General features: G+C 52.8%; 1 protein-coding gene across 9 annotated transcripts in view; it reads left to right on the top strand.

Moving 5' to 3' along the window:
- MYRF (myelin regulatory factor) overlaps positions 1-24,372 on the top strand; it is a 115,137-nt gene that overhangs the window by 70,533 nt on the left and 20,232 nt on the right. For 6 of the 9 annotated variants that reach the window (XM_039537568.1, XM_039537569.1, XM_039537564.1 and 3 more), the window contains exons 8-18: positions 12,004-12,199; positions 12,998-13,074; positions 13,531-13,641; positions 14,405-14,495; positions 15,151-15,216; positions 17,017-17,217; positions 19,447-19,555; positions 20,124-20,233; positions 21,890-22,050; positions 22,844-22,916; positions 23,716-23,804. In XM_039537568.1, the coding sequence (XP_039393502.1) occupies positions 12,004-12,199; positions 12,998-13,074; positions 13,531-13,641; positions 14,405-14,495; positions 15,151-15,216; positions 17,017-17,217; positions 19,447-19,555; positions 20,124-20,233; positions 21,890-22,050; positions 22,844-22,916; positions 23,716-23,804 (1,284 nt within the window). The remainder of the gene's footprint in view (positions 1-12,003; positions 12,200-12,997; positions 13,075-13,530; positions 13,642-14,404; positions 14,496-15,150; positions 15,217-17,016; positions 17,218-19,446; positions 19,556-20,123; positions 20,234-21,889; positions 22,051-22,843; positions 22,917-23,715; positions 23,805-24,372) is intronic. The other 3 variants (XM_039537567.1, XM_039537570.1, XM_039537572.1) reach the window with 1 other exon arrangement.

Below are 24,372 nucleotides of genomic sequence, written 5' to 3'. Positions count from 1 at the left end.
CTCATCAAAAGAGACCCTGAGCAGGAGTGTGGAGAAGTGGGCCGCTGGCCCCTGCTGCCCGCAGGCTTGGAGAGAGCTGGGTAGTAGTGACAGAGGGAGTGTGGGGAGAGAAAGGCAGAGGGTAAATTTGCGCTGGAGGTGGAATTCACAGCCTGGGCAGACGTACCCAGGCCAGCTCTGATCCAGCCGGCACACTACGAACTGAAGTGTAGCTGCAGCGGTGCGAGCGGCAGGAGGGACTAGCTGCCCAAGTAAGTACCTTGCTTTCAGACGGGGTCGTAGTCAGGGTGGCTAGTTCCTTGTGCAGCCATGGCTACGCTGCTACATTCAGTGCACCAGCTGGATCAGAGCTAGCATGGGTAGGTCTGCCTGAGTAGGAAATTACACCTCCCGCTTCAGTGTAAACTTACCCAGAGAAATCTGGACATGGAGTGGGAGGAAGAGGAAGAGAGATGGGGTGGGAAAGGCCAGGAGGCTAGGAGAGAGAGCGGAGATGTGGGGGAAGACCAAGAGGCTGAGGTGGAGTTGAGGGGTGCAGAGAAATGCTGCGAGGTGGAGGGAAGGGCTTGGGAGGCTGAGGTGGAGGGAACAAGTGTGCACAGCTCACAGGGCGAGAAAGATGAATGTTCAGGAAGAAATTGCTGCGAATCCTCCCCACATTCCGGAAAGGTGACTGAAAACTGGCAAGCAGCAGTCTGGATTCCAGGAACGGCTAGTCCTGTAAACACCCCTTACTCCTCCTCAGTTTCCACACCGCCAGTCTCTGTTTGGGGCCCTATTTTGGGGCTTGGGGGAGGGGCTTTGTTGTGTGAGATACCAACTAAAATGAGAGAATGATCAGGCTTCGTCAGAACGACGTGCAGAGAAAAGGCCAAGGACTCCTGGCAGGGCCAGCTCCAGGAGCAGGGAAGGGCATGCGACTTGAGGAGGCTGTCTCAGATGGCAGAGTATGTGGCCAGCCTGTTCCAAGTCCCTGACGGGTGTGTAACAACACTGCTTACTGCTGAGGCTGTCAATTAATTAAGCCTGCTATTACAGCTGGGGAAAGTGAGGCACAGAGACATGACGTGACTTGCCCCAGTCACAGGATGAGCTTGTGGCAGATCTGGGAACAGAATCCAGCTAGCGACAAGACCATTCTTCCTCTCATGCAGAATTAACCTGCCTCTGGAAGGACAAACCTGTTTGGGCCAGTGGCATGTGGGCAGCCAGAGGGGTCACAGAAAGGGAGCAGGCCCAGGCCTCGAGGAGTGAAGGGAGCAGACCCAAGCAGTCTCTCACAGCTCGGCCATTTGGGAAAGCCCCAGCCTGGAGCCCACGGCAGCAGTGCTAGAACGAGAAGTGGGCTTTGACCTCTGCAAAGCTCTCGGAGCTTCTTGTGTACCAGCTCCAGAGCTAGATGTGGGGGGAAGATGAGGTGCTTTGGTCCAAACTGGAGGAGAATTGCAGCAGAGAGGTGGGTTCGTGTATGACTGGTTCTGTACTAGGTGTTTCATTCTCCAGAAGAAGCCAGAGAGTTTTCAGCTCCAGTCTCAGCCCTAGGGAGTCGAATTGTGGGATCAAAGTCTTATCCTTTACTTACTCTTGCCCTTCACATGGGGTCCAGCAGGAGAGAGTGGGGAGTGAGCGCAGACCTGCAGGAGGCCTGTTTTCATACACCCACAGGAAATTGCTCAGGGTTTCCAGTCCCTGGCTGCATTTCTCACGAGCCCCTGGTGTTCACCAGATGTGTCAATGTGACATTGACTGTCTGGTGGGGGCAAGAAGCTCAGTCTCCCAGAGCATTTGGATGACTGAGCTGTCAAAGGCAGCTCTCCCTAGCACAGTGGTCTCCAAACTTTTTTGATCGCACACCCCATCAGTAAAAAATTTTTGAGCACGCACCCCCTGCCGTGCCGGCTCTACCATTTTTGCCGAAGTGCAAAAAAAGTCCGCTCGGACTCCGCCCCCCCTCCCCCCCCCAACTGCCAAAGCAAAAAAGAAAAAGCCGCTTGGACTCCCGCTCAAACTGACGAAGCCACCAAAAAAAAAAAAAAAAGGGAGCTCCTCCTGCCACACACCCCCAAGGATCCTCTTGTGCACCCCACTTTGGAGATCACTGCCCTAGCATATACCTCCACCACATGTGTAAGGATGGAGAACCAGCTTCCACATCAGCAAAGGTTTACCTGGAGCTGAGCTGTGCACAGACATGGCAGTAATATCCTCACTGTAAGAGTCAGTCTTTAATGGGCTCGAGCTGCAGCCTGCTCACAGCCCCTCTGCAGGAGTATTTCTCAGGCTTTTGGGAGTTCTCACTGCCAGGCTGCCACTGTTCTTTTTGCTCTGCTTCAGATGAAGCCAGTCCAGTTGTTCCCAAGCTCCACCAGCAGGATGAAGAGATGAGAATATTCAGTAGATCAGCCTCCACGCCTAGCACAGTCCTTAACTTGTCAGAACTTGATTTATTCATTTATTTTTAAGCTGATAAAATGTATCCAACCTGTGGGCATGTGTACAGTGTTTAATGTGGAACTATAACTCGATCTGGCAAAGCCACAATGACCCCCCCGCCCCATGCACACACTAAACTACTGACCAGCCCACTTTACCTCACACCTCACAGAAGGCAGGAGACAAGAGATGGGTCTCACACTGTGTCCCAAAGGCCATCATGCTTGTGGTCCATTGGCCCTGGACATTGAAATCTTATGGGCCGTGGATTGTGGAACTCGTAACAGAGTACATCTGTGCTGACTGAGGATACCTCCTGATCTGGTTGTGAGGCCTGTATGAAGAAATCTGTTACTGGGCTCTGGTCAGACTCCAACAGGGCTTTGCATATAAATTCACCAGAGCTGCTGGCTGGCTGAACTGCCTTCATGTACTTCGTCCATCTACTGAACTATGGAAGAGCAATGCTCAGGACAAACCGTCAAGTACGTTCTCATTGGAACAAATGGGCGTGTGTCCCCAAGCCCTTTGGCTAAGGGTGAACAGACCGTGGATATCTTGCATGGCTCACAAAATCCACCTGACAGTAACATTCTGAGGCCAAATTCTGAGTGTTGGTGAGTGGAGCGGAGTAGCAGAAGAGGTTCACTAGTGGCAGCAGTGCCAAGGAGCAGCAACCATTTAGTGATGGGATTTGTCTGCCACTCCTCGCTACAGGAAAATGACCTGGTTTGCATACAGATGTCTGAGCTGCCTGTCAGAGGGGGTCAGGACGTGGCTGTAGGTCTGCTCTGTGCCTTTCCCCTGTGTCATTGCTTTGCAGACTCTTCCTTAGGGAACTAGTTGCATTTCAGTTGATGGACCCCATCTGCTGGGAGGTGGGATTTGAGGACAGGTGGATTATTTCTCCCTCAGGGACCTGCAGCAGTTGAGGAAGATAGCGACCAGCACCAAAAAGTGGAAGAACTGTGTCGGTGTTTGTTCCTTGACAAGGCTTTGTGCCTTGGATTTTGACCATTGCCATCATCCTGGGATCAGGCTCTAAGCCAGGAACATTCAATCCCAATTAACAGTTGTCTCTGCTTTATATAGTGAGCCGGAAGCCAGCAGTGCCAGTCATCTGCTGGTTGTCGTGAACTTGGTAGAAGCATTGTGGGGTTGGGGAGTCATCTTCCATGAGCCATTCCGGTGCTTGTCTGGCAGTAGTCTACCAGGCTGGTTACGCTGGATGTGTCTCTGCTGCTCCAATCCTGTGAGCTGGGGTTCTTCTTGGAACAAGACTTTTCTGTTGGCCATTGCCTTGGCTAGATGAGTAGGGGAGCTCGGTGCAGGCCAGCTCTGCTGTTGGACAGGATACTGATATTCTGCTGTGCTGAGACTGGGCAGCACTTCTGCTTCTAAAGGGGCCTAAAGCTTCAGGTAGATTTTGAGATGAACATGCAGCAAAGAATCCTGTGGCACCTTATAGACTAACAGATGTTTTGTAGCATGAGCTTTCGTGGGTGAACACCCACTTCTTCGGATGCAAGCAGTGGAAATTTCCAGGGGCAGGTGTGTATATATAAGCAAGCAAGAAGCAAGCTAGAGATAACGAGGTTAGATCAATCAGGGAGGATGAGGCCCTGTTCCAGCAGCTGAGGTGTGAAAACCAAGGGAGGAGAAACTGGTTCTGTAATTGGCAAGCCATTCACAGTCTTTGTTTAGTCCTAAACTGATGGTGTTAAATTTGCAGATGAACTGGAGCTCAGCAGTTTCTCTCTGGAGTCTGGTCCTAAAGTTTTTTTGCTGTAGGATGGCCACCTTAAAATCTGCTATTGTGTGGCCAGGGAGGTTGAAGTGTTCTCCTACAGGTTTTTGTATATTGCCATTCCTAATGTCTGATTTGTGTCCATTTATCCTTTTCCTTAGAGACTGTCCAGTTTGCCGATGTACATAGCAGAGGGGCATTGCTGGCATATGATGGCATATATTACATTGGTGGACGTGCAGGTGAATGAACCGGTGATGGTGTGGCTGATCTGGTTAGGTCCTGTGATGGTGTTGCTGGTGTAGATATGTGGGCAGAGTTGGCATCGAGGTTTGTTGCATGGGTTGGTTCCTGAGCTAGAGTTACTATGGTGCGGTGTGCAGTTGCTGGTGAGAATATGCTTCAGGTTGGCAGGTTGTCTGTGGGCGAGGACTGGCCTGCCACCCAAGGTCTGTGAAAGTGTGGGATCATTGTCCAGGATGGGTTGTAGATCCTGATGATGCGTTGGAGGGGTTTGAGCTGGGGACTGTATGTGATGGCCAGTGGAGTCCTGTTGGTTTCTTTCTTGGGCTTGTCTTGCAGTAGGAGGCTTCTGGGTACACATCTGGCTCTGTTGATCTGTTTCCTTATTTCCTCATGTGGGTACTGTAGTCTTGAGAATGCTTGGTGGAGATTTTCTAAGTGTTGGTCTCTGTCTGCGGGGTTAGAGCAGATGCGGTTGTACCTCAGTGCTTGGCTGTAGACAATGGATCTTGTGGTGTGCCCGGGATGGAAGCTGGAGGCATGAAGGTAGGCATAGCGGTCGGTAGGTTTTCGGTATAGGGTGATGTTAATGTGACCACCACTTATTTGCACCGTGGTGTCTAGGAAGTGGACCTCCCGTGTAGATAGGTCCAGGCTGAGGTTGATGGAGGGGTGGAAGCTGTTGAAATCGTGGTGGAATTTTTCCAGAGTCTCCTTCCCATGGGTCCAGATGATGAAGATGTCATCAATGTAGCGTAGGTAGAGAAGGGGCGTGAGTGGACGGGAGCTGAGGAAGCGTTGTTCCAGGTCAGCCATAAAAATATTGGCATATTGTGGGGCCATGCGGGTGCCCATAGCGGTGCCACTGATCTGGAGATATATAGTGTCATTAAATTTGAAATAGTTGTGTGTGAGGATAAAGGCACAGAGCTCAGCAACCAGTTGTGCTGTGGCATCATCAGGGATACTGTTCCTGACAGCTTGTATTCCATCAGTGTGTGGGATGTTTGTGTAGAGAGCCTCTACATCCATGGTGACTATTAGTCTGTAGATTCCTCCAGGCAGAGCTGTGTCATCATCAGGTGGATGCCACTGCGACTGTCCCAGCGGGATCGAGTCCCTTTGTAACTGGCTAAAAACAAACTCTGTCAATCAAATAGGGGCACCAGGTCTCAGAACCTGAGTCAGCTGAATCAGGCTTGCGGGGCTATAAAATGGCAGTGTAGTCATTTGGGTTCGGGCTGGTGCCCGGGCTCTTAGACCCTCCCCATTTGTGATGTCTCAGAGCCTGGGCTCCAGCCCAAGCCTGAATGTCTGCACTGAAATTTTATAGCCTCACACCCCGAGCCTTCCGCGAGCCCAAGTCAGCTGACCCGGGCCAGCCGTGGCTGTGCCGCACATCTTTTATCACATGTAGACATATCGTTAGAGATCTGAATTACTCCACTCTGTTTAAAAGACCACTTTTCCCTTTTTAATGAGGCAAGGTTGCTTAAGTTTAGGGTGGCCAATGTAAAGGGCAGGGGACTTCCCATTTTAATGGAGCATATTGTAAAGGGCCAAGTGTCCCTGATTTGGGAGGAATGGGTGGAACGGATTGGTGTCCTGTATTTGGATGGAGGTGCTTGAGAAACGTATGTCTCAACTTGAAGGGCCTATGTCTCTGAGTTAGGTGGGATGGGCTGAGGGATGGGTCAGTGTCTCTGATTTATTTTATTGCTAATAGATTTACATATTTAATCTTGGTTTATCACACCCGTCTTGTGGTATCAGACCCATTGAACCTTCGAAAGGGTTAGCTGGTTTCCAACAACAAAGCTGAGGAGGTTTGGAACAAGGCAGTTGGTTAATTTACTCCGGGGAAAAGGGGTAATTCATCTATTTGACAGGGTATGTTGATGAATCCCAGAGGGCCTGCTCTCCTCCCCTCACTGTTTGTTTACAGTTTGAGGTGAGGCAGCTGGCCAGGGGCAGACTGGAGCTGAACGGAAACCTTTTTATGCTGAGGCCAGTGCATCCATACTCTGGCCTGGAAGCAGAGCTGGTGTGTTCCTCCAGTTACTCTTTCCATTGTACTGGTTGGCGCTCCCCAGGCCTCCATCCTGTGGAGTCAGCTGGAGCTCACTGCTTTGAGCTTTGCTTGGGCTCTAGACAGTAGAGTCCCCACTGCTAGGTGATGTGTCTTAGGTGACCTCACCTGTGCGGATGGCACCGTATATCTCAAAATAATCCCTCCTGGCTGGCTACCAAAGGCAGGATAATCTCCGGTAAATCCCAGTTGGCCATTGGTTGATCACTGAGATTTTGGTAGTCACACTATGTGTTGAGAGCCTCTCTCTCTTGGGTGGGTGCCATGGTTTGAGCAGGTCTCTGTGGTGGGGTTAGTGGAATAGGTGTTGGATGGATGCTGTGTGATTTGATTCAGACTGTGGCGGTTGGCTGAAGGTCCTGCTATGCTGTTTAGCAGCAGATTCCTGTCCCTTAGCCGGGCATTTATACTCGGGAAGCGGAGAAATCAGAAAGTTTATCAAATGTTCTTCAGACATTTAACTCTTGTGCATAGAAGGTGAGTACAGAGAGAGAGAAGGGAGGACAGATATGGGGAGAAAATGTTTGGAAAGGGAAAGAAACTGATTGTATGTAATGACCCCATTCCTGCCTCTGACGCTCCATCTGTTCTCAGCCACAAATACAATTAAATATTTCCTACGTCCTTCTTTCTCCTCTCTGTCTCGATCACACCTTTCCTTACACCCCTTCTCCTTTCCTCCTCTTTTCATCTTGAGTGTGGCTGGGTTCCCCTTGTAACTTGCTGGTTCCTTTGAGTCTCAATGTCAGACACTGGCTTTGGGGAGTTCATAACCTTTCAGTTCCACTCAGCATTAGGAGAAATCACCTCTTCTCCAATCCTGAGCTTCTGAAACCTGCGTTAATCTACTTTTCATCAGTGGAGGCCTTTTGGCTAAAATAATCCATTTGACCCTAGACCTCCTATTCCCAGGAGTTTGCCCTCTGACCTTCCCACTCTCACTGGAAAAAATTAGTGTGGCTTTGGCTGTGGCCTGAGTTTTGATTGGTTGAAATGAGGCCGATAGCAAGTCAATGAATAATCTTCATTCTATCAGTAGCGGGGCCTGGCACCCAAGGACGTTTATCCCCCAATGCCAAATTGGCAGCAAACCTGCATCAAAGATGGAACCATCCCGTGGACACACTTAAAACCCAAGAAATATATGTTAATTATCCCCATGGCCTAGAGTGCTGGACTTTTGTAGGCCAGCGTTTCATGGGGTGTAATTCTGGGTGCCGGTGACATCAAAGGCGGTGAGTTGAAACTTGGGTTAGACAGAGTTTCCAAGGGGATACAGCACCCATCTGGCAGGAGGCTAGAGATGGTGTTTTTGCTGTTACAGAATGCATTTTTTAACAGTGGGGGTAAATAACTACTGGAGCAATTTACCAAGAGAGGTGGTAGTTTGTCCATGCTTTATATCAGGATTGGATGTGTCCTGCTAACAGAGCTCAGCCAGGAGTTAGGGGCTTGACACAGGGATCAGGCTAGATGAGCAGAATGGTCCCGTCTGGTTTCAAAAGCTCTGAAATGGAATTTCCACATTAGACCCTGAATGTTTGCAGAGGATTGTTGTCCATGGAGATGACATCACTCTCGGCCAATCAGATAGTTCTGTCTATTGGCGCTATGGGGAATTGAAGTATGGGGAATTGTGTTCAGCTGGGCAGAGTGTTCTGGGAGGCAGAGGAGGGGGGACCCACCAAGGGGTTTGTTCAGTGTATGTGTGCATGTGTGCTGGGCAGCCATCAGTCTGAATGGATGTTAACCAGAACACATTTGGGAGGCTCCTGTTGGTTTTGTGAACCCCTCCCCCTCCTCCTCACTCTCTGTGTCTCTCACGACTGCAGCTGGCGCATGGTTCTCCCTTGATACACCAGCGGCACATGCAGACCACCACCCCTCCAGCAGGGCCCTGGTACCCTACAGAGGCAGTGAGGTTGTGGCCCAGGGGGATGAGCGGAGGAGACTGTGCACTTGCTGAAGGTGCAGCAGTAGTGTAGGGCGGGAGTGGGTGAATTGTGTTTCTGTGCAAAGTGGGGGAGTGTGTCGGGTTGAGAGCGGTTGCTAGGGGAGGAAGAGTCTGTGTGTGTATGTGCGCGTGCACGGTTGGTACAGGGACGAGGGCCTGAGGAGCCCAGACCACATGCTCTCAGGGACCCATTCACGAGGGACAAGGGGAATGAACAGCGGCAAGACATGGACCAAATGACAGAGCTTGAGGAAGAGGAGAGACCTAACGTGGAGGGCAGATAATCCCGCTTCTGCCTGCTGCAGGTTTTTGCACCTTCCTCTGAAGCATCTAATACCTGCCACTGTCAGAGATGGGCCAGGTCTTGGGTCTGATCCACGATGGGCAATTTGTGCGTTGCTATGAGAGAGGAGCCCGTGGGAGCGGATGAAGGAGTTTAGTGGGAAGAAATGGAAGGCAAAAATGAAGCTCTGAAGCTGTGAGGAAGGGGCAAGAGCGAGAGAGGGAAATTCCTCTCATTCTTTCTGGCTAAGGTAGCGCTCTCCACTTCCAGTGTCTGCTTTTTGTTCAGGTCACATTGCAGGCAGCCCAGGGTCCCTCTGCTGCTCCAAGGAAGAAATAAATGGTTACTCATGGAGCTGTCCCGGCTTCACTTGCTAGAGCCTGAATCACCAGGAAGACATCATTCAACATTAACCCATTCACCACTGGGGAGTCCAAAAAACACAGCCCGGGGGGTGGTGTGTTTCCGTTGGCAGAATGGTGGGAGGCCATTGAGGGGATGTGACTTGTGTGGGGAACCAGGACAGTGAGAAGCAGCAGGAGCAGGAACTGGCTGGCGAATGAACTTTGGGATGACATGGGGCTGGGTGACACTTACTGTTTTTGTTGATGCTTTATATTGTTGTTCTGATCCAGTTTGTGTCACTGGAGTTTAATTAAGAGTCTTGACTGGCTGATGGGAGACCTAGCAGTTACCAATCATTTGGGAAACAGTCATGAATCTGTAGGAGATCGCAGGTTGGGAGCTGAGAGCTGCACTTGCTAGAAGTCCTGAGGCTGCGCTTACTCGGCAGTAAATGAAGCAGATGGCAGTGACCCTCATCAGAAGGCCGTGTGGTCTGCGAGGCCCTGTGGCCATGTCAAGAGCATAGGGCTGGGAGTCAGGACACTTGGTGTCCAACCCCAACCCTGTTACTCTATGACCTTAGGTCAGTCACCCATCCTTCGTACCTCACTTCCCCATCTGTTAAATGGGGATAATAATACTGGTAATCATAAAATAAATGAAAACGATTACCCTTCTCATCAGGGTGGAAGTGCAGCCCATACAGCCGATGATACGAAAGCGTGTGTGAAAGATCCTTGCATTAAACCTTGAATAAGTGCATCCTCGCATATCTTCTGTTACCCGGGCATGATCCGGGTGCTTTTGCAAGTATGGAAATGCCCAGCAGGCAGCGTGACTGGGCTGCACAGATCAGGACGGGGCACTGCATACTGGGACCTGTAGTCTTGCCACATTGAAGTGTTAAGGATGAAGATGGTCATGTTGGAGAATTTCCTGGACCACGTTTCACCCACTGGCTGCTGTTCAGCTAACACTCGTGTGAAAATACCCCATCTTCCAGGGAACCCACACATCTTGCCCTGGAATAGTTGTCTCTTGTGGGTGCTTAGGGGAATTAATTGCCTTTTGATCCCAGAAGACAGGGGCTCCTTTTAGGCCTGGCTGGTAGTTGTGGCATTGAATTGACTAGGCTTGTGGGAAGACACATGTATAAAAGGGAGTGACCCTCTCCTGCATGTGCTCCTGCCTACAAAGTCTGTCTGGTCTAATAGTCTGATGGAGCCGTAAGTCTTCCTGTCAGTGGCTGTCCTGCCCTCCCAGTCACTCTTCTCCGACACTCAGACCTTTTGAAGCTCTGTTGTTCGTTCTAAAAATTAAGACCTGGGAGGACAGGAAGATGGCACGTTTTTTTCTTTGGCAGAAGGATGCCCTGTACTGTTTAATGCCTAGTATGAAAAATGAGTCCTGGCACCTGTAATTATGTGCAGATTTTCATAAATAAAAAACGATGATGCTCCCCATGATTTGAAAATTGAGGGGGGGGCAGATTGGATTTTGGTCTCCCAGTTGAAATGTTGAGTGACTGACTTGAGGGGTGTTTCCTTTCCCACCTGTGCCAGGCAGGCAGCACCCCCCCAGAGGGGCCCTAGCCCAGAGTGCAGGCCAGGGATCTTGGAAGGTGGGAGAAAGGGGGACTTGGTGCGAACGCCACATATTTTCACCATTCCCATGGTAACCAGCCCATTAAGGAGATACAGATTAAACCTCCCCAGCTGGTGTGTGTGTTTCTTCTCTGTAGCCCAAATTTCCCCTCCCAGCCGGGACGTGCCATGGTGGGAGCTGGAGGCTGTTAGCAGTGGCAGCAGGTGGTTCTGATTTCCCCTGGAATCTGGCTGCTTGGGGCAGGTACAGCCTGGCAGCAAGGCCGGGATGGGTCACTTGGAGAATGGAACCCAATGAGGGATCTCATCGGTTTCTCTGAAAGATCCTGTTCAGGAGAGAGACCCCCAAAGAATGTCCAGTGCCCCCCCCCCCCATCCCCATCCCTGCGTGGCTTCCTAGGTTGGCCTGATCCACCAGCACAGCCCCCTGGCCCGAGAAGCAGAATTCAGAAATCAGATCTCAGACGTTAAGCAGGGCTGGACGTGGGGGTGAGAGGATGGGAGACCTCCAAGGGCAAGGCAGGGGCAGCAGGATGTGCTCTCTCTCCTCTCTGAACCTGTATGAAGTCAGTGCTCCAATGTGTGGCGCCAGGAGGGGCTGTGCCTCTCTGTCACCCAGTGGTCACAAAAGATTCTGTGGCACCTTGTATAAGAGCTGGGAGTGCCCCTGGCGGCCTGAGCGAATTCCAAGTCAAATAACTATATTCCCTGTCAATCCGGAAACATTCTGCCAGCCTAAAATCCCCTCTGCAGCTTCCATTGGCTATGGGATTCTCTTGCGCTCTTCTCCCTAACCGGCTGCATAGAACAGCTGTGCACAGTTAAACATCTGCTTGTGTTTGAACCCAGAACTAGCTATGGCACAATCCTGCCAAGCACATTCGAATCCTTGGATAAATTACACTGTAAACCAGAAGTTCTCAGAAAGGGGTCTTTGGGTCACTGGTGACCCATGAAGCAGAGAGCCTGCTAGTGATCTGCACAGAAGTAGGCTAGTGACACGATCCTGGCTCCTCCTCCCAGTTTCCAGCTACTGAACTGCATTCAAAGACAACTAAAAATACATACAGTACTTCCCTATTGTGACTTTCCCACACTAGCCATTCTTGTAGTTGCCACGGGGATGTTATTTGGTCCTAAACATGAGGAGAGCTGGCCTGTGTAATCACTGAGATGAGAAGTATCCGTGAAACACTCTGTCTGTTTATGCTACCCCCCGCTATAAATTATCAGACCCCGCAGAGATATCAGTGTTTGTCCTTCAGTCTAATGCCTGCTGCCTTTTCCCCCTACCTTGGTGCACAGCCCCCCACCCACCTACAGGGTGGATGCTGACAAAGGGTTCAACTTCTCCGTGGGTGATGATGCCTTCGTGTGCCAGAAGAAGAATCACTTCCAGGTCACGGTCTACATTGGCATGATCGGAGATCCCAAGTATGTGAAGACTCCTGAGGGCCTGAAGCCCCTCGACTGCTTCTACCTGAAGCTGCAAGGAGTGAAGGCAAGTTCTGGTGGAAGGGGGAGAACCCTGCAAGAGCCATTTCAGGGTGCATGTGCGAGCGTGTGTGTCAGTGTCCATAGGCCCACAGGCAGTGTGTGTGGCTGTGGGTGTTACCGTGTGTATGATCTTGTCAGTCTCTGGGTAGGAACAATGAGCATTATATCACTGTATACTGTTTGTGGGTGAGTGCACGTGTGGGTCTGTGAGTGGAGCCTGCGTAGGGGAGCCAACGTGTGATACGAGCAGATGTGATCTGGCCTGCATGTGTGGGAATCACAAGTTTTGCGTGACCAGGACGTTACCTAAAGGAAGGATAGGAGCCTTGTGCTATAGCCCCATCTGCTGGGTGAAGTAGGCTGAAGTCTAGTCACAAGAGAACAGGCTGTAAAGAGGGTTCCCCTGGGCAATCTCTTAGGGCTCTGTATGTGTGTATGTACATCAGTGCCTGTACATTTGAGTCTGTGAGTGAGGAGCAGGGAAGAGGCCATCTGGCCCCACCGGTGCAGACAACTCCTGCCCTCACTTACAGTTGGAGAAGAGGAGGGGAGGTACAGGCAATGGTAAGGGGACAAAGTAAATCTGGCCTTTTCTGAGCAGTGGTTATGGTGCCAGCGAGGCAAATTCCCAGGGGGTAATTATGGGTGCCCAGATGCCGGGGTGATGGGCACTGTTGATGTACTGTGGGTAAGTGGCCGGATAGATTGTCCTTGGGACAATTGTGGCTTGGGAAAAGGGGCTGAGAGAGGGGAAAGCCATGCTGTTCCACTCTCTGTAATGTTTCTGGATCTTTCCCTTCAGTTAGAGGCCTTGAACCAATCGATCAACATAGAGCAATCACAGTCTGACCGCAGCAAACGGCCCTTCAACCCTGTCACGTGAGTACTGCCCAGCGCGTGGCGGCCTGAAGGTGGGGAGCCTGTCACAGGAGAGCCACCCAAGGAGGGAGGAGATCGAGGGACCCTGGTGTGAGGATCCCTGAGAGTAGGAGGGCAGAGTGGGGCAAGGGGTTACTACAGGGAGCTGGCATGGAGGGCTCAGGTGGGTAGTGTATTTAAAGTGTTCTCTCTCTCTCTTTGTCTTCTTCACTTCCCAAAACAATGACTCCTCTCCCCTCCACGCCCAGAGCTCACTAACCTGGGGTGGGTCCCCCTGGCCCCCGGAGCCTGATCTGAGGCATTTTGGAAGCATCTTCTGAAATGAGGGAGAGGTGGGAGTTCCCTAGATGATTGCAGTTGGGGGCTGATCTTCCCACATGAGGGGAAATGGCCGTTCTCTGTGCGACCTCCTTTCCAGCTCTGTGTCCTCAGTGGCTCCTCTGCTTCCCCCTCCAGAGTCAATCTGCCTCCGGAGCAGGTCACGAAGGTCACCGTGGGGCGGCTGCATTTCAGCGAGACCACGGCTAATAACATGAGGAAGAAGGGCAAGCCCAACCCTGACCAGAGGTATGGAGCAGCATGGTTCCCTCCGAGCCTGCGACGGGGGCTTGGCAGGGCTGTGTACGTGGGACTCGGGGAGGCCAAACTGGGGAGCAAACTGCTGCAGAGCTGCCCCTGCTGGCCGGGACCACTGCTGCTTCGTGCAGGCCGCCGTGACGGGCAGAACGGAAAGGGGGTGTGGGGATGGGTGCTGAGGAGCTGTCCTGCCAGGCACTGAATGCGCTGGCTGAAGCGTTCGCAGGGAGAGCTCCATGACCGTCTGAAAGCTGGGCCCAGGGCTCCAACAGCGCTGTGGCCCCTGGCACCGTGCTGAGGAGCTGGCTGGGTATCGACATGGAGGGAAGAGCGGACCCTACTCAGTCACTAGCACCAGTCACCGTGGTAACCTGGGTTTCTTTTCCAATCTCCGGTCTAAGTACTGAGCTGAGCCCAGCCCTGCTGAGCTTGTGAGCACTGATAGGACGCCCGCCTGGGCAGGTCCCGCTGCAAGCCTTGGAAGAGACCAGACTTGTAGACATGGCTATAGTAGAGGAGTGCTGCCATGGGGGCAGCAGATGTTTGGAGACCTGAGTGCTGGTGGGATCAGACAGTGCCCGTCAGAGGTGTGTCCCTGTCTGGGGGAAGTGTAGGAATTCCAGCTGTGCCCACTGTGGCGTGGGGACTTCCCTGTCTGTGTGAGGGGAGGCAGTATCCGCCATGCCCTGTGCCCCTGCGGGGATGTGCTCCTCTCCTGCTGCAGATGACCCTTGTGGGTGTCTGTCATTTGCAGGTACTTCATGCTTGTGGTGGCCCTCCAGGCCCATGCCCAGAACCAGACCTACACGCTGGCTGCCCACATCTCTGAGCGCATCATCGTCAGAGTAAGTTTTCTCCTGACTCGCAGAACACCCCTATCCTCCCTCCGCCTCTTCAGGGGCTCCACTGCCCTTTGCTTGACTGTTTGGGGCTCCTTGCCCCACTTCTCCTGGCTTTTCAGTTCCCCCACCAACCCTTTGCCTGGCTCTTCAAGACCTCTGCTACCCTTCCCCCCCGTTCTCTGCTTGGCTTTCTGGGACCCCGCTCCTGACCCTTCCCGCACTTTATGAAGAAGGCAGCCCATGTGTTCCTGCAGGAGCCCAGCACAGAGAGAGACAGACAGAGAAGAAGGCACGTTCTCCAGGAGGGGAGTGCAAGGCTGGGGATGTGTCGCCTGGGAAGGGGCTATGGGGAGCAAGGGAACGGTGCTGTCTTGGGACCTTCAGTGGGTGTTCTGGCTGAATTTTCCAGATGCCTGAGGGGCAGCAGTGCTGAAGGCTGGAGTCAAGGCCAGGCAGGAAAGAGATTGGATTCCCCCGACAGGTTCTCCCAGCGTTCAGCTAGTTGAGCTCTTGTCTCCCATGGGGAATGGGAGCGTGGGGGTCTGAGGAACGTAGCTCGGTTCTGGCCCCACATGGCTGCTCAGAAGCAGTGAGAGTCAGGCTGTGACGTTGTGATTGGCTGTCTCCGCCTTTTAAGTGCTTTGTCCGTTTCCTCTAGCAAAGGGCCAGTTCGGGGGTAAAACACAAACGGAGGGCGGACGGGGACCCCGGAGTCTGCAGACAAGTAAGTACATGACAAGCTATGCAGCCTCCGGGGGGCTCCACAACAGAGCTGTGGGAAAAGCGGACAGGCTGGACCACACAGACTCAACCCCATGAGCAGGGCACAGCTGCAGCCATGGCCTAGCCAGTGCGGAGATAAGATACAGCCCAGTAGCTCCCTGTGAGAGACCCCCCAGCAGCACCTTGCGGGATTCAGTATGATCCTTGCTCCAGGCCAGGAGAGTTGGCACATCCTGGTAGCCCCCTGCTCTCATGCAGTCCCAGTCCCAGCAGTGCTGGCCTCTGGGGACATGAGTCTGTGTGGTCCTCATTTTGGGCAGGGAGAGCGTCAGCACAATTCCAGGGGCTCAGGTAGCGTAAGGCTCAGGAAATGGGAGAGGAAAGGTGCGGACGCAGATGCTGCGTTTAGTCTGATTCTATTGGCCGGTGCCTGCTGAGAGAGTCTCGATCAGAGATGGGGATCGGAGAGCAGAGAACACCCCACTGCAGGGCTGTTTCCTCACAAAGTGCAGGCAGGGCTTTGTTGCCACAGGCATGGGGAGCAAAGTCCTCACCCCTCTTTGGCCCACACAGAACCCCTGTCTCCTGCTCCTCTGTCTGGTTTCGCTGCATTGCTTCATACTGCCGCAGAGCTCTGCATCACGCCCACAACGACCCTGGGGCCATGCGTGTCCTCTGCTGGCCATGCTGCCCTGCACTGGAAGGGGAGGGGGAGTTCAGGCGGGTTGCTCCCCTAGCAGCCTCCTGGGGAGCTGGTACTGCTGGCTTTCGAGCTTTCAGTCACAGCCTGATAACAATTCAAGTACCTGGGAGGGATAGCTTAGTGGTTGGAGCATTGGCCTGCTAAACCCCGGGTTCTGAGTTCAGTCCTTGAGGGGGCCATTTAGGGATTGGGGCAAAAATCTGTCTGGGGATTGGTCCTGCTTTGAGCGGGGGGGTTGGACTAGATGACCTCCTGAGGTCCCTTCCAACTCTGATATTCTATGATTCTACCTACGCCTGAGCTTTTCCATTGGAGGCTGGACTGGGAGCCTCTTAGAGTGTGTCTGCACTGCGATAAACACCCCGCAGCCTGGCCACAACTAGCTAGGGCAGCAGGCTCATGCTGTGGGGCTGTAAAATTGCAGTGTGGACGTTCGGGCTCAGGCTGGAGCCTGGTCTCTGAGACCCCGCAGCGGGGGAGGGTCTCAGAGTCCGGGCTCCAGCCTGAACCCAAACATCTACACTGCAATTTTACAGCCCCACGAGCCTGAGTCTTGGGGCTGTGGATATTTTATCACAGGCGTATCCTGACATTGCTGGGTCCGCAGGCACTTGTCAGTTAAACCAACACGGCTCCTTGTCCTTCCCAGGCTGCCCTGGGCTCCCAAAGGTTCCATCCCACCTCACATACAAGGTAACCTTAGAATAAGGGCGCAGCCTAGCTGTGCGGTTCAGTCTTGATGCAGGCTCCATTGCTGCTCCTTAAGCCAGTTTACCACGTTTCCCCATCCCTGCTGGTGACCGGAACCCCGGGCTAGAATGCAGACGCCATGAACCATGGCAGGCAGCCATGATAGCTCCAGGATCTTCTCATCACACAGGAGTGTAGCCCTCTGTGTGGGGGCATCCACGCACTGTCCATCCCAGCTGCACATGGCGCCCTGGCCCTCTGGTGCATGTGTCAGGGGGATGAGTCTGCTGAAGCCCCCAGTGCTCATGCTGTCTCCGCCTCGCAGCACCGGCCCCTCTTCTCTTTGGTTTCGTCTCTCTGCTGCTGCTCTGGATGCTCTTCAGTCGCTGCCCTCTTGCCTCTCCACAGGCCTCTAACCCGGGTCAATTTGAGAGTGACAGCGATGTCCTCTGGCAGCGGGCTCAGCTCCCTGACACGGTCTTTCACCACGGCCGAGTCGGCATCAACACTGACCGCCCCGATGAAGCCCTGGTGGTCCATGGCAATGTGAAGGTCATGGGATCGTTGATGCACCCGTCAGACATCCGAGCAAAAGACGACATCCAGGAGGTGAGAGCTGGGGAAGGCTGGCAGGACACAGGAGGCCAGTCTGAGTAGGGTGGTGGGGCTGGAGAGGCACCTAAATCAGTTTCTGTACTAAATGACTGGAAGATAGCTAATGTGATGCCAATTTTTTTTAAAGGGGCTCCAGAGGTGATCCTGGCAATTACAGGCTAGTAAGCCTAACTTCAGTACCGTGCAAACTGGTTGAAACTATAGTAAATAACAGAATTGTCAGACATTTAGGTGAACATAATTTTTTGGGGAAAAGTCAACATGGTGTTTGTAAAGGGAAGTCATGCCTCACCAATCTACTAGAATTCTTTAAGGCGGTCAATAAGCATGTTGGACAAGGGGGATCCAGTGAATATAGTGTACTTAGATTTTCAAAAAGCCTTTGACAAGGTCCCTCACCAAAGGCTCTTAAGCAAAGTAAGCTGCCATGGGATAAGAGGGAAGGTTCTCGCATGGATTGGTAACTGGTTAAAAGATAGGAAACAAAGGGTAGGAATAAATGGTCAGTTTTCAGACTGGAGAGAGGTAAATAGTGGTGTCCCCTTTAGGTCTATAATGGGGCCAGTCCTATTCACCATATTCATAAATGATCTGGAAAAAGGGGTAAACAGTGAGGTGGCAAAATTTGCAGATGATACAATATTACTAAAGATAGTTAAGAACCAGGCAGACTGCGAAGAGCTACAAAAGGTTCTCTCAAAACTGGCTGGCTCGGCATCCAAATGGCAGATGAAATTCAATTTTGATAAATGCAAAGTAATGCACATTGGAAAACATAATCCCAACTATACATATAAAATGATGGGGTCTAAACTGGCTGTTACCACTCAAGAAAGAGATCTTGGAGTCATTGTGGATAGTTCTCTGAAAACATCCACTCAGTGTTTAGCGGCAGTCCAAAAAGCAAACAATGTTGGGAATCATTAAGAAAGGGATAGATAATAAGACAGAAAATATCATAATGCCTCTATATAAATCCATGGTACGCCCACCTCTTGAATACTGTGGGCAGATGTGGTCACTCCACTACAAAAAAGATACATTGGAATTGGAAAAGGCTCAGAAAAGGGCAACAAAAATTATTAGGTGTATGGAATAGCTGCCATATGAGGAGCTATTAATAATACTGGGAGCTTGGAAAAGAGACGACTAAGGGGGGATATGATAGAGGTCTATAAAATCATGACGGGTGTGGAGAAAGTAAATAAAGAAGTGTTATTTACTCTGTCTCATAGCACAAGAACTAAGGGTCACCAAATGAAATTAATAGGCAGCAGGTTTAAAACAAACAAAAAAGTATTTTTTCACACAACACACAGTAAACCTGTGGAACTCCTTGCCAGAGGATGTTGTGAAGGCCAAGACTATAAAAGGGTTCAAAAAAGAACTAGATAAGTTCATGGAGGATAGGCAGATGGTGTCCCTAGCTTCTGTTTGCCAGAAGCTGGGAATGGGTGACAGGGGATGGATCACTTGATCCATCTGTTCATTCCCTCTGGGGCACCTGGCATTGGCCACTGTCGGAAGACAGGATACTGGGCTAGATGGACCCTTAGTCTGACCCAATAGGGCCATTTTTATGTTCTAAAAGTTCACGTGTTCATGTGAGCATGCTCCATCTGCACAGCTGAGCTGGAAAGCCCTTGAGTACAGGGTCTTTCCGGAGAGCGTGTGAGCTGCCTCATAGCCTGCAGGCTGGAAATCCCATGAGAACAGAACAGCCTCTCTCCCAGGCACAGCCTGTCTCATGGAATTTCAGCTCTTCTTCTAGCTGGAACCAGAAAGTGCCGAACAACAAACATGAAAACCACCAAAGACGTCAAGCCAAACTTTATCCAGCCTCAGATCAGAGCCAATCAGAGCCCTGTGGGAAGGTCCTGGTGGGTTCTTAATTTAACTGATCTGGATAATCTCTTCCAGCAAAATCAAATGTTACTAGCCCCTTCCCATGGTGTGTGGGGATGTGATGGGGCTGGCTCCCTTTTCTCAAGTCATTTGACCTGGTCCTTTTTTGATGAATCCTGGATTTTAATCCTGGCTGGTAAGCAGACTGTGTCCAGCAGGTGGGCATTCTCATTCTGGGTCTGGTGTCTATGGGACCTGCTGCTGTGGATGCTGATGAGAACTCTTGTGGCCATTGCTCTTTGCTGCCTGGAGCCAGATTCTTGGACTATTAAAGAACAGCGTCCTACTTATAGATCTCATGTATTCGCCTTGTCCCAGGTGGACACCACAGAACAGCTGAAGAGGATCTCCCGTATGCGGCTGGTGCACTATAACTACAAGCCAGAGTTCGCCGCCACTGTGGGCATTGAAAGCACGTCTGAGACAGGTACGGTCCCTGCACCAACCCACGGGCTTCATCCTCACAGTTGTACGCTACGGGGGAGTTCTAATGCAAATTAACGTTGCTCCTTAGTCATAACTTGCAGCGCCCCCTGCTGCTCCATGCCAGCTGAGCTGATGTCTCTCAATCCTGCCCTGCAGCAGTCCAAAGAAACGGTAGAATACATATATGGTATACAAAGAACCTGGGAATCAGTCTTTATCCAGTTGTCCCTTTCCCAGCTGTTTTTCATTGGCTTTAGGCTGAGGTTACATTCTGGCTGTGCGCGGGCCTCTCAGGAAATTAAAAGCAGCAAAGAGTCCTGTGGCACCTTATAGACTAAGAGACGTTTTGGAGCATGAGCTTTCGTGGGTGAATACCCACTTCGCCGGATGCAGGAAATTAAGTCCCCTACACTATGTCTTGGCAGCTCGGGGATGGATATTGGTTTCTTATTAATCATCGCATAGTGTGTGGGGTTCATGTCAGCAACCAAGTGACTCGTGAGAAGTAGTCAGCTATTGTGGAAGGTGTCTTGGGGGCCATGGTGATTGGTGCTGTGGTTTCCGTGCAGGTGTCATTGCTCAGGAAGTGAAGGAGATTCTTCCCGAAGCAGTGAAAGACACTGGGGATATGGTCTTTGCCAATGGAAAAACCATCGAGAACTTCCTGGTGGTGAATAAGGTTAGTGGTACCCTCCACAGACCAAATGGGGGATGAGTAGGAACTGGTGATTATAAGGGTGGGGGGAGGATGGTGAATTTTGGTGTGTTTTATTTTTCCTCTTCACGTAAAGGTAGAAGTGAAACAGAGTCAAAATCTGACGCCTGGGAAATGGTCTCTTGCCAACACTTTTAAACCAAGTCCTTCCTGCTTGAGTTTCAGCCAGATGTGTTCTGTGAGCTAGCATTGGCGTCACTCCACAACCTGAACTCATGTCCTTCCTGGTTGGTGAGGGCCACTGGAGAAGACCTGAGCCCAGCATTAGTGGGCATTGACAGCAGTTCTTGAGGGAGGGCAGGTTCCTGGCTTCCCTTAAGCAGGCTGTTCCGAGGCCTGTGCCCCCATCCCCAAAAAAATCACTTGCCAAATATGGACTCTATCTAATCTTCCCATTCTGGTTCAGATGACCGAGGAGGTTGTAGCGAGACAGCTTGGAGTACCTGGCTCCCTCAGATCTCCTCGGCTCTGGGCAGTCTGGATCCAGACCCAGGTTTGGCCTGAGGCCACACTAGCTCTCTTGGAGATGATGTCCACCAGCAGGGGATAAAAATCAGGTGTCCGTGCTGATCTCGCTAGATTTACCAGCTGCCTTTTGCATTGCTGACCATGGGGGTTGATTGACTCACCTGTAGACCATAGTGGGAACAAACAGGGCTGACCTTGGGTGACTCCATTCCTTCCTGGCTGCAGGTCAATTTCCCTCTGCAGTTAGATGACCAGGTGGCAACAGAGGTCTCTTTTCCTCTCTGCATCTGACTCTTGTAGGACCTTGTTACTGCCCCCTGTGGTTTTGTACACTACCGATTGGATTCCTGCAGTGCACCCTACAGGGAAGCAGTAGCTGGGGCTGAGCATGGCGGGGGCCTGCCTGTTTATATGGGGTATCTCACAAGGAGCTTGTTACGCTGGGGCTGGATGATCTGCACTGGCTGCCTGCTGGTCGCCGGGGAGAGTTTAACGTGTTGGTTTTGAGCTGGGACTTGCCTATTACTATGAATTACCTGCAGGGTCCAGAGGCCCCAAGCAAGGACCAAGCCCCCACTGTTCTAGGCACATAGATCAAACAGTTGCGCACAGGGCACAGGCTGGGATTGTGACAAGACCCAGTGTGGGGAAGAAATAGGGAAAGGGGTTTTGGGATAATGAGGCGATGCCTAAGAGTGTGCCTCCCCCCACCCCCATGGGGCAGCACTGCCGTTGTGAGCACTGGGGCCTGGGACTGGAGGGGCCGCGGCTGGCAGGGTGCTCACTCTCTGGAGTGTCAGGATTTGGGGGTGTAGGCGAATTCTCTGTCGTTGAGAAGGACTGTACACTGACAGGTTGCCAAGGCCTGCTGGTGCCCAAGAGACCCTCCTTTATCCAGTTTTGAAGTAAGCACATTAAGCAATGTGTATAAATATCAGTGTCCCAATGGCTAGTCTGCGGTTGGGTGGGTTTCCTCTTATGCCTTCCCCCCGCCGGGGTGCTGAGCGACACACTGTGACCTTTCCACTGGGGAAGGGGAGGTCTGGAGTGGCTCAAGAGGACAACAGGTTTGAAGGAGGCCAGGCAGATCTGGGTGTGTCTGTCCCTCTGCTCCCGGAGAGGACTCACGCAGAACAATGTGGCCCCTGGCAGGAGCGGATCTTCATGGAGAACGTCGGGGCGGTGAAGGAGCTCTGCAAACTGACTGACAACCTGGAGACCCGCATTGACGAGCTGGAGCGGTGGAGTCACAAGCTGGCTAAGCTCAAGCGGCTGGACAGCATGAAGTCAACAGTCAGCTCTGGGGCGTTCAGGTACAGGCGCCCTCTCTCCCTCTCCAGACATGGGGCAGGGGAACAGAAAAGAGCATCCCACCTCAGGCCTGTACACCAGTCAGCCTGCACTGGGGGGAATACAGGGAGATACCTGCCGAGGCACTGGGGTGGGAGTGCAGGGAGATTTCCCCTTGGCGCCGGCAGCCTGGTGTTGGGGGTGGGTGTAGGGAAATTCCCCCTTGCATCCAAGCAGCCTGGCACTGCGGGAAGGGGGGCAATGCAGAGAGATTCCCCCTCGGGCATGAGCTGCCTGGTACTGGTGTGGGTGGTATATAGTGAGATTCCCCCTTGGGCACTGGCTGCCAGGAAGTGGGGAATGTGGGGAAATCAGGATTTAGTGCAGTGCTGGGATAATGGGGACTGGAGATGATCCATGAGCTGCTGTTGGGGAAACGAACTGAACCTCGGGTTGTGTACGAGATTACAGCATGGAAACGGCAGCCCGGTCCGACGGTCCGTCCCAGGGCGAGCCGCATCCTGAGGGTTAACGCTTTCTGACACGTGAGGAGCAGGTGAAGCCCGTTTTTCAGGCCCTACCTGCTGGATGGCTCAGTGAGGGGGCAGAGTTCACCCTGCGTTTCCTTTCACCCCGTTGGGCCTTCGCCAACAACCGGGCTGTTGGACAGGGCCCTTTAGCCCACCATGGTGCTCAAAGCTTTCCTCGTGCAGTTACTGAGTCAGGTTCCCAACCTGCACCCCATTGCCACGCAGTGGGCTCCCCTGGGGGCCTGGCCAGGCACAGCTCACCTCAACTCCTCTTCTCTGCTTGCAGCCAAACAGGAAGTCAGTTCAGCCGTGCAGGAAGTGTGCCCCACAAAAAGAGGCCCCACAAAATGGCCAGCAAGGTACGGGGGCCTTTTGTGAAGGGATGTGGGGTGTGAGGTGGGGGGGCTGTGTGTCTGGACAGTGTGGGTGTTCTGGGGCAGTGGTGCAGAGCCTGGGGGCTGTGTTCTGTAGTGGGGGCATGTGAGCAGGGCCTATATCAGGCCTGAGCTGGCTCTGTCCTCCTCCTGCTGCCCCTTCTCCTCCTAGTGCCCTGCAGAAATCCTGCCTCTCACAGTGGGGCTAGCCAATGCCTTGTGGACAAGCCATCCTGCTGCTGCTTCAGGGATGACCAAAGGGCATTGTGGGATCATGGCCGGCTCCAGGCACCAGCATTCCAAGCTGGTGCTTGGGGCGGCATTCTGCAAGGGGCGGCAGTCCCTGTGGTTTTGCCCCTAAGCAGCACACTGAATTGCCGCCGCGGAGGGCGGGGGCAGTCTGTGTGCCCTTAGGGCAGCAGGCGCGTTTCCGCGGCGGCGGCAATTCGGCAGCAGCAGCTTCTATGTTTAGCTGTCCGGGGCGGCTTCAGCTAAACATAGAAGCTGCTGCCGAATTGCCGCCGCTGCGGAAACGCTCCTGCCACCCTAAGGGCACACGGACTGCCCCCACCCTCCACGGCAGCAATTCGGTGCGCAGCTTGGGGCGGCGAAAACTGTAGAGCCGGTCCTGTGTGGGATGCAGGAGGAATGGCCTCCTGCACTGCAGTCCTCCCATCCTGGGAAAGGCTGGGGTCAGGGGGAGAGGCCCCAGGGCAGAGTGGAATAGAAATGCAGAGAGCCCTGCACCGGGCGGGCAGCTGATTCCCCTGCGTTTCTCCTGCAGTCCCCGTCTGTTGTCACGGAACAAGCCTGCATCAGCCAGCGCTTCTTGCAAGGCACCATCATCGCCCTGGTTGTCGTCATGGCGTTCAGGTGAGAGACTGCACAGCCCTGTGGCTGCTTTCTGCCCCCAGCACTGGGAGGCGTTTCCCCCGCCCCATGGCACAGCAGGGGTCTAGCCTGGGGGGATTCCCCCCGCCCCATGGCACAGCAGGGGTCTAGCCTGGGAGGCGTTTCCCCCGCCCCATGGCACAGCAGGGGTCTAGCCTGGGGGGATTCCCCCCGCCCCATGGCACAGCAGGGGTCTAGCCTGGGGGGATTCCCCCCACCCCATGGCACAGCAGGGGTCTAGCCTGGGGGGATTCCCCCCGCCCCATGGCACAGCAGGGGTCTAGCCTGGGAGGCGTTTCCCCCGCCCCATGGCACAGCAGGGGTCTAGCCTGGGGAAGATAGCTCCCTCCCCCGCACGTGGCTCCGCAGGGATGGCTCTGTTCTATTTTAAACGTATTGCGTTTTCCTGAATGAACTTGTGACAAAATGCCCCAAATGCAAGAGCAAGTGATAGAAAACCAAATGCCTCTGCAAACAACACCACTCAGCGACTCCTGTGGCTAAGCCCTGCCCACGGCTGGCCCCTTGGCACGTGGCATTCCCTTGCTGT

Source organism: Mauremys reevesii, linkage group 4, assembly GCF_016161935.1.
Source record: "Mauremys reevesii isolate NIE-2019 linkage group 4, ASM1616193v1, whole genome shotgun sequence".
Taxonomy (NCBI): domain Eukaryota; kingdom Metazoa; phylum Chordata; order Testudines; family Geoemydidae; genus Mauremys; species Mauremys reevesii.
Note: the sequence above shows the minus strand (reverse complement) of the source record. Positions and strands in the feature narration are given on the sequence as shown.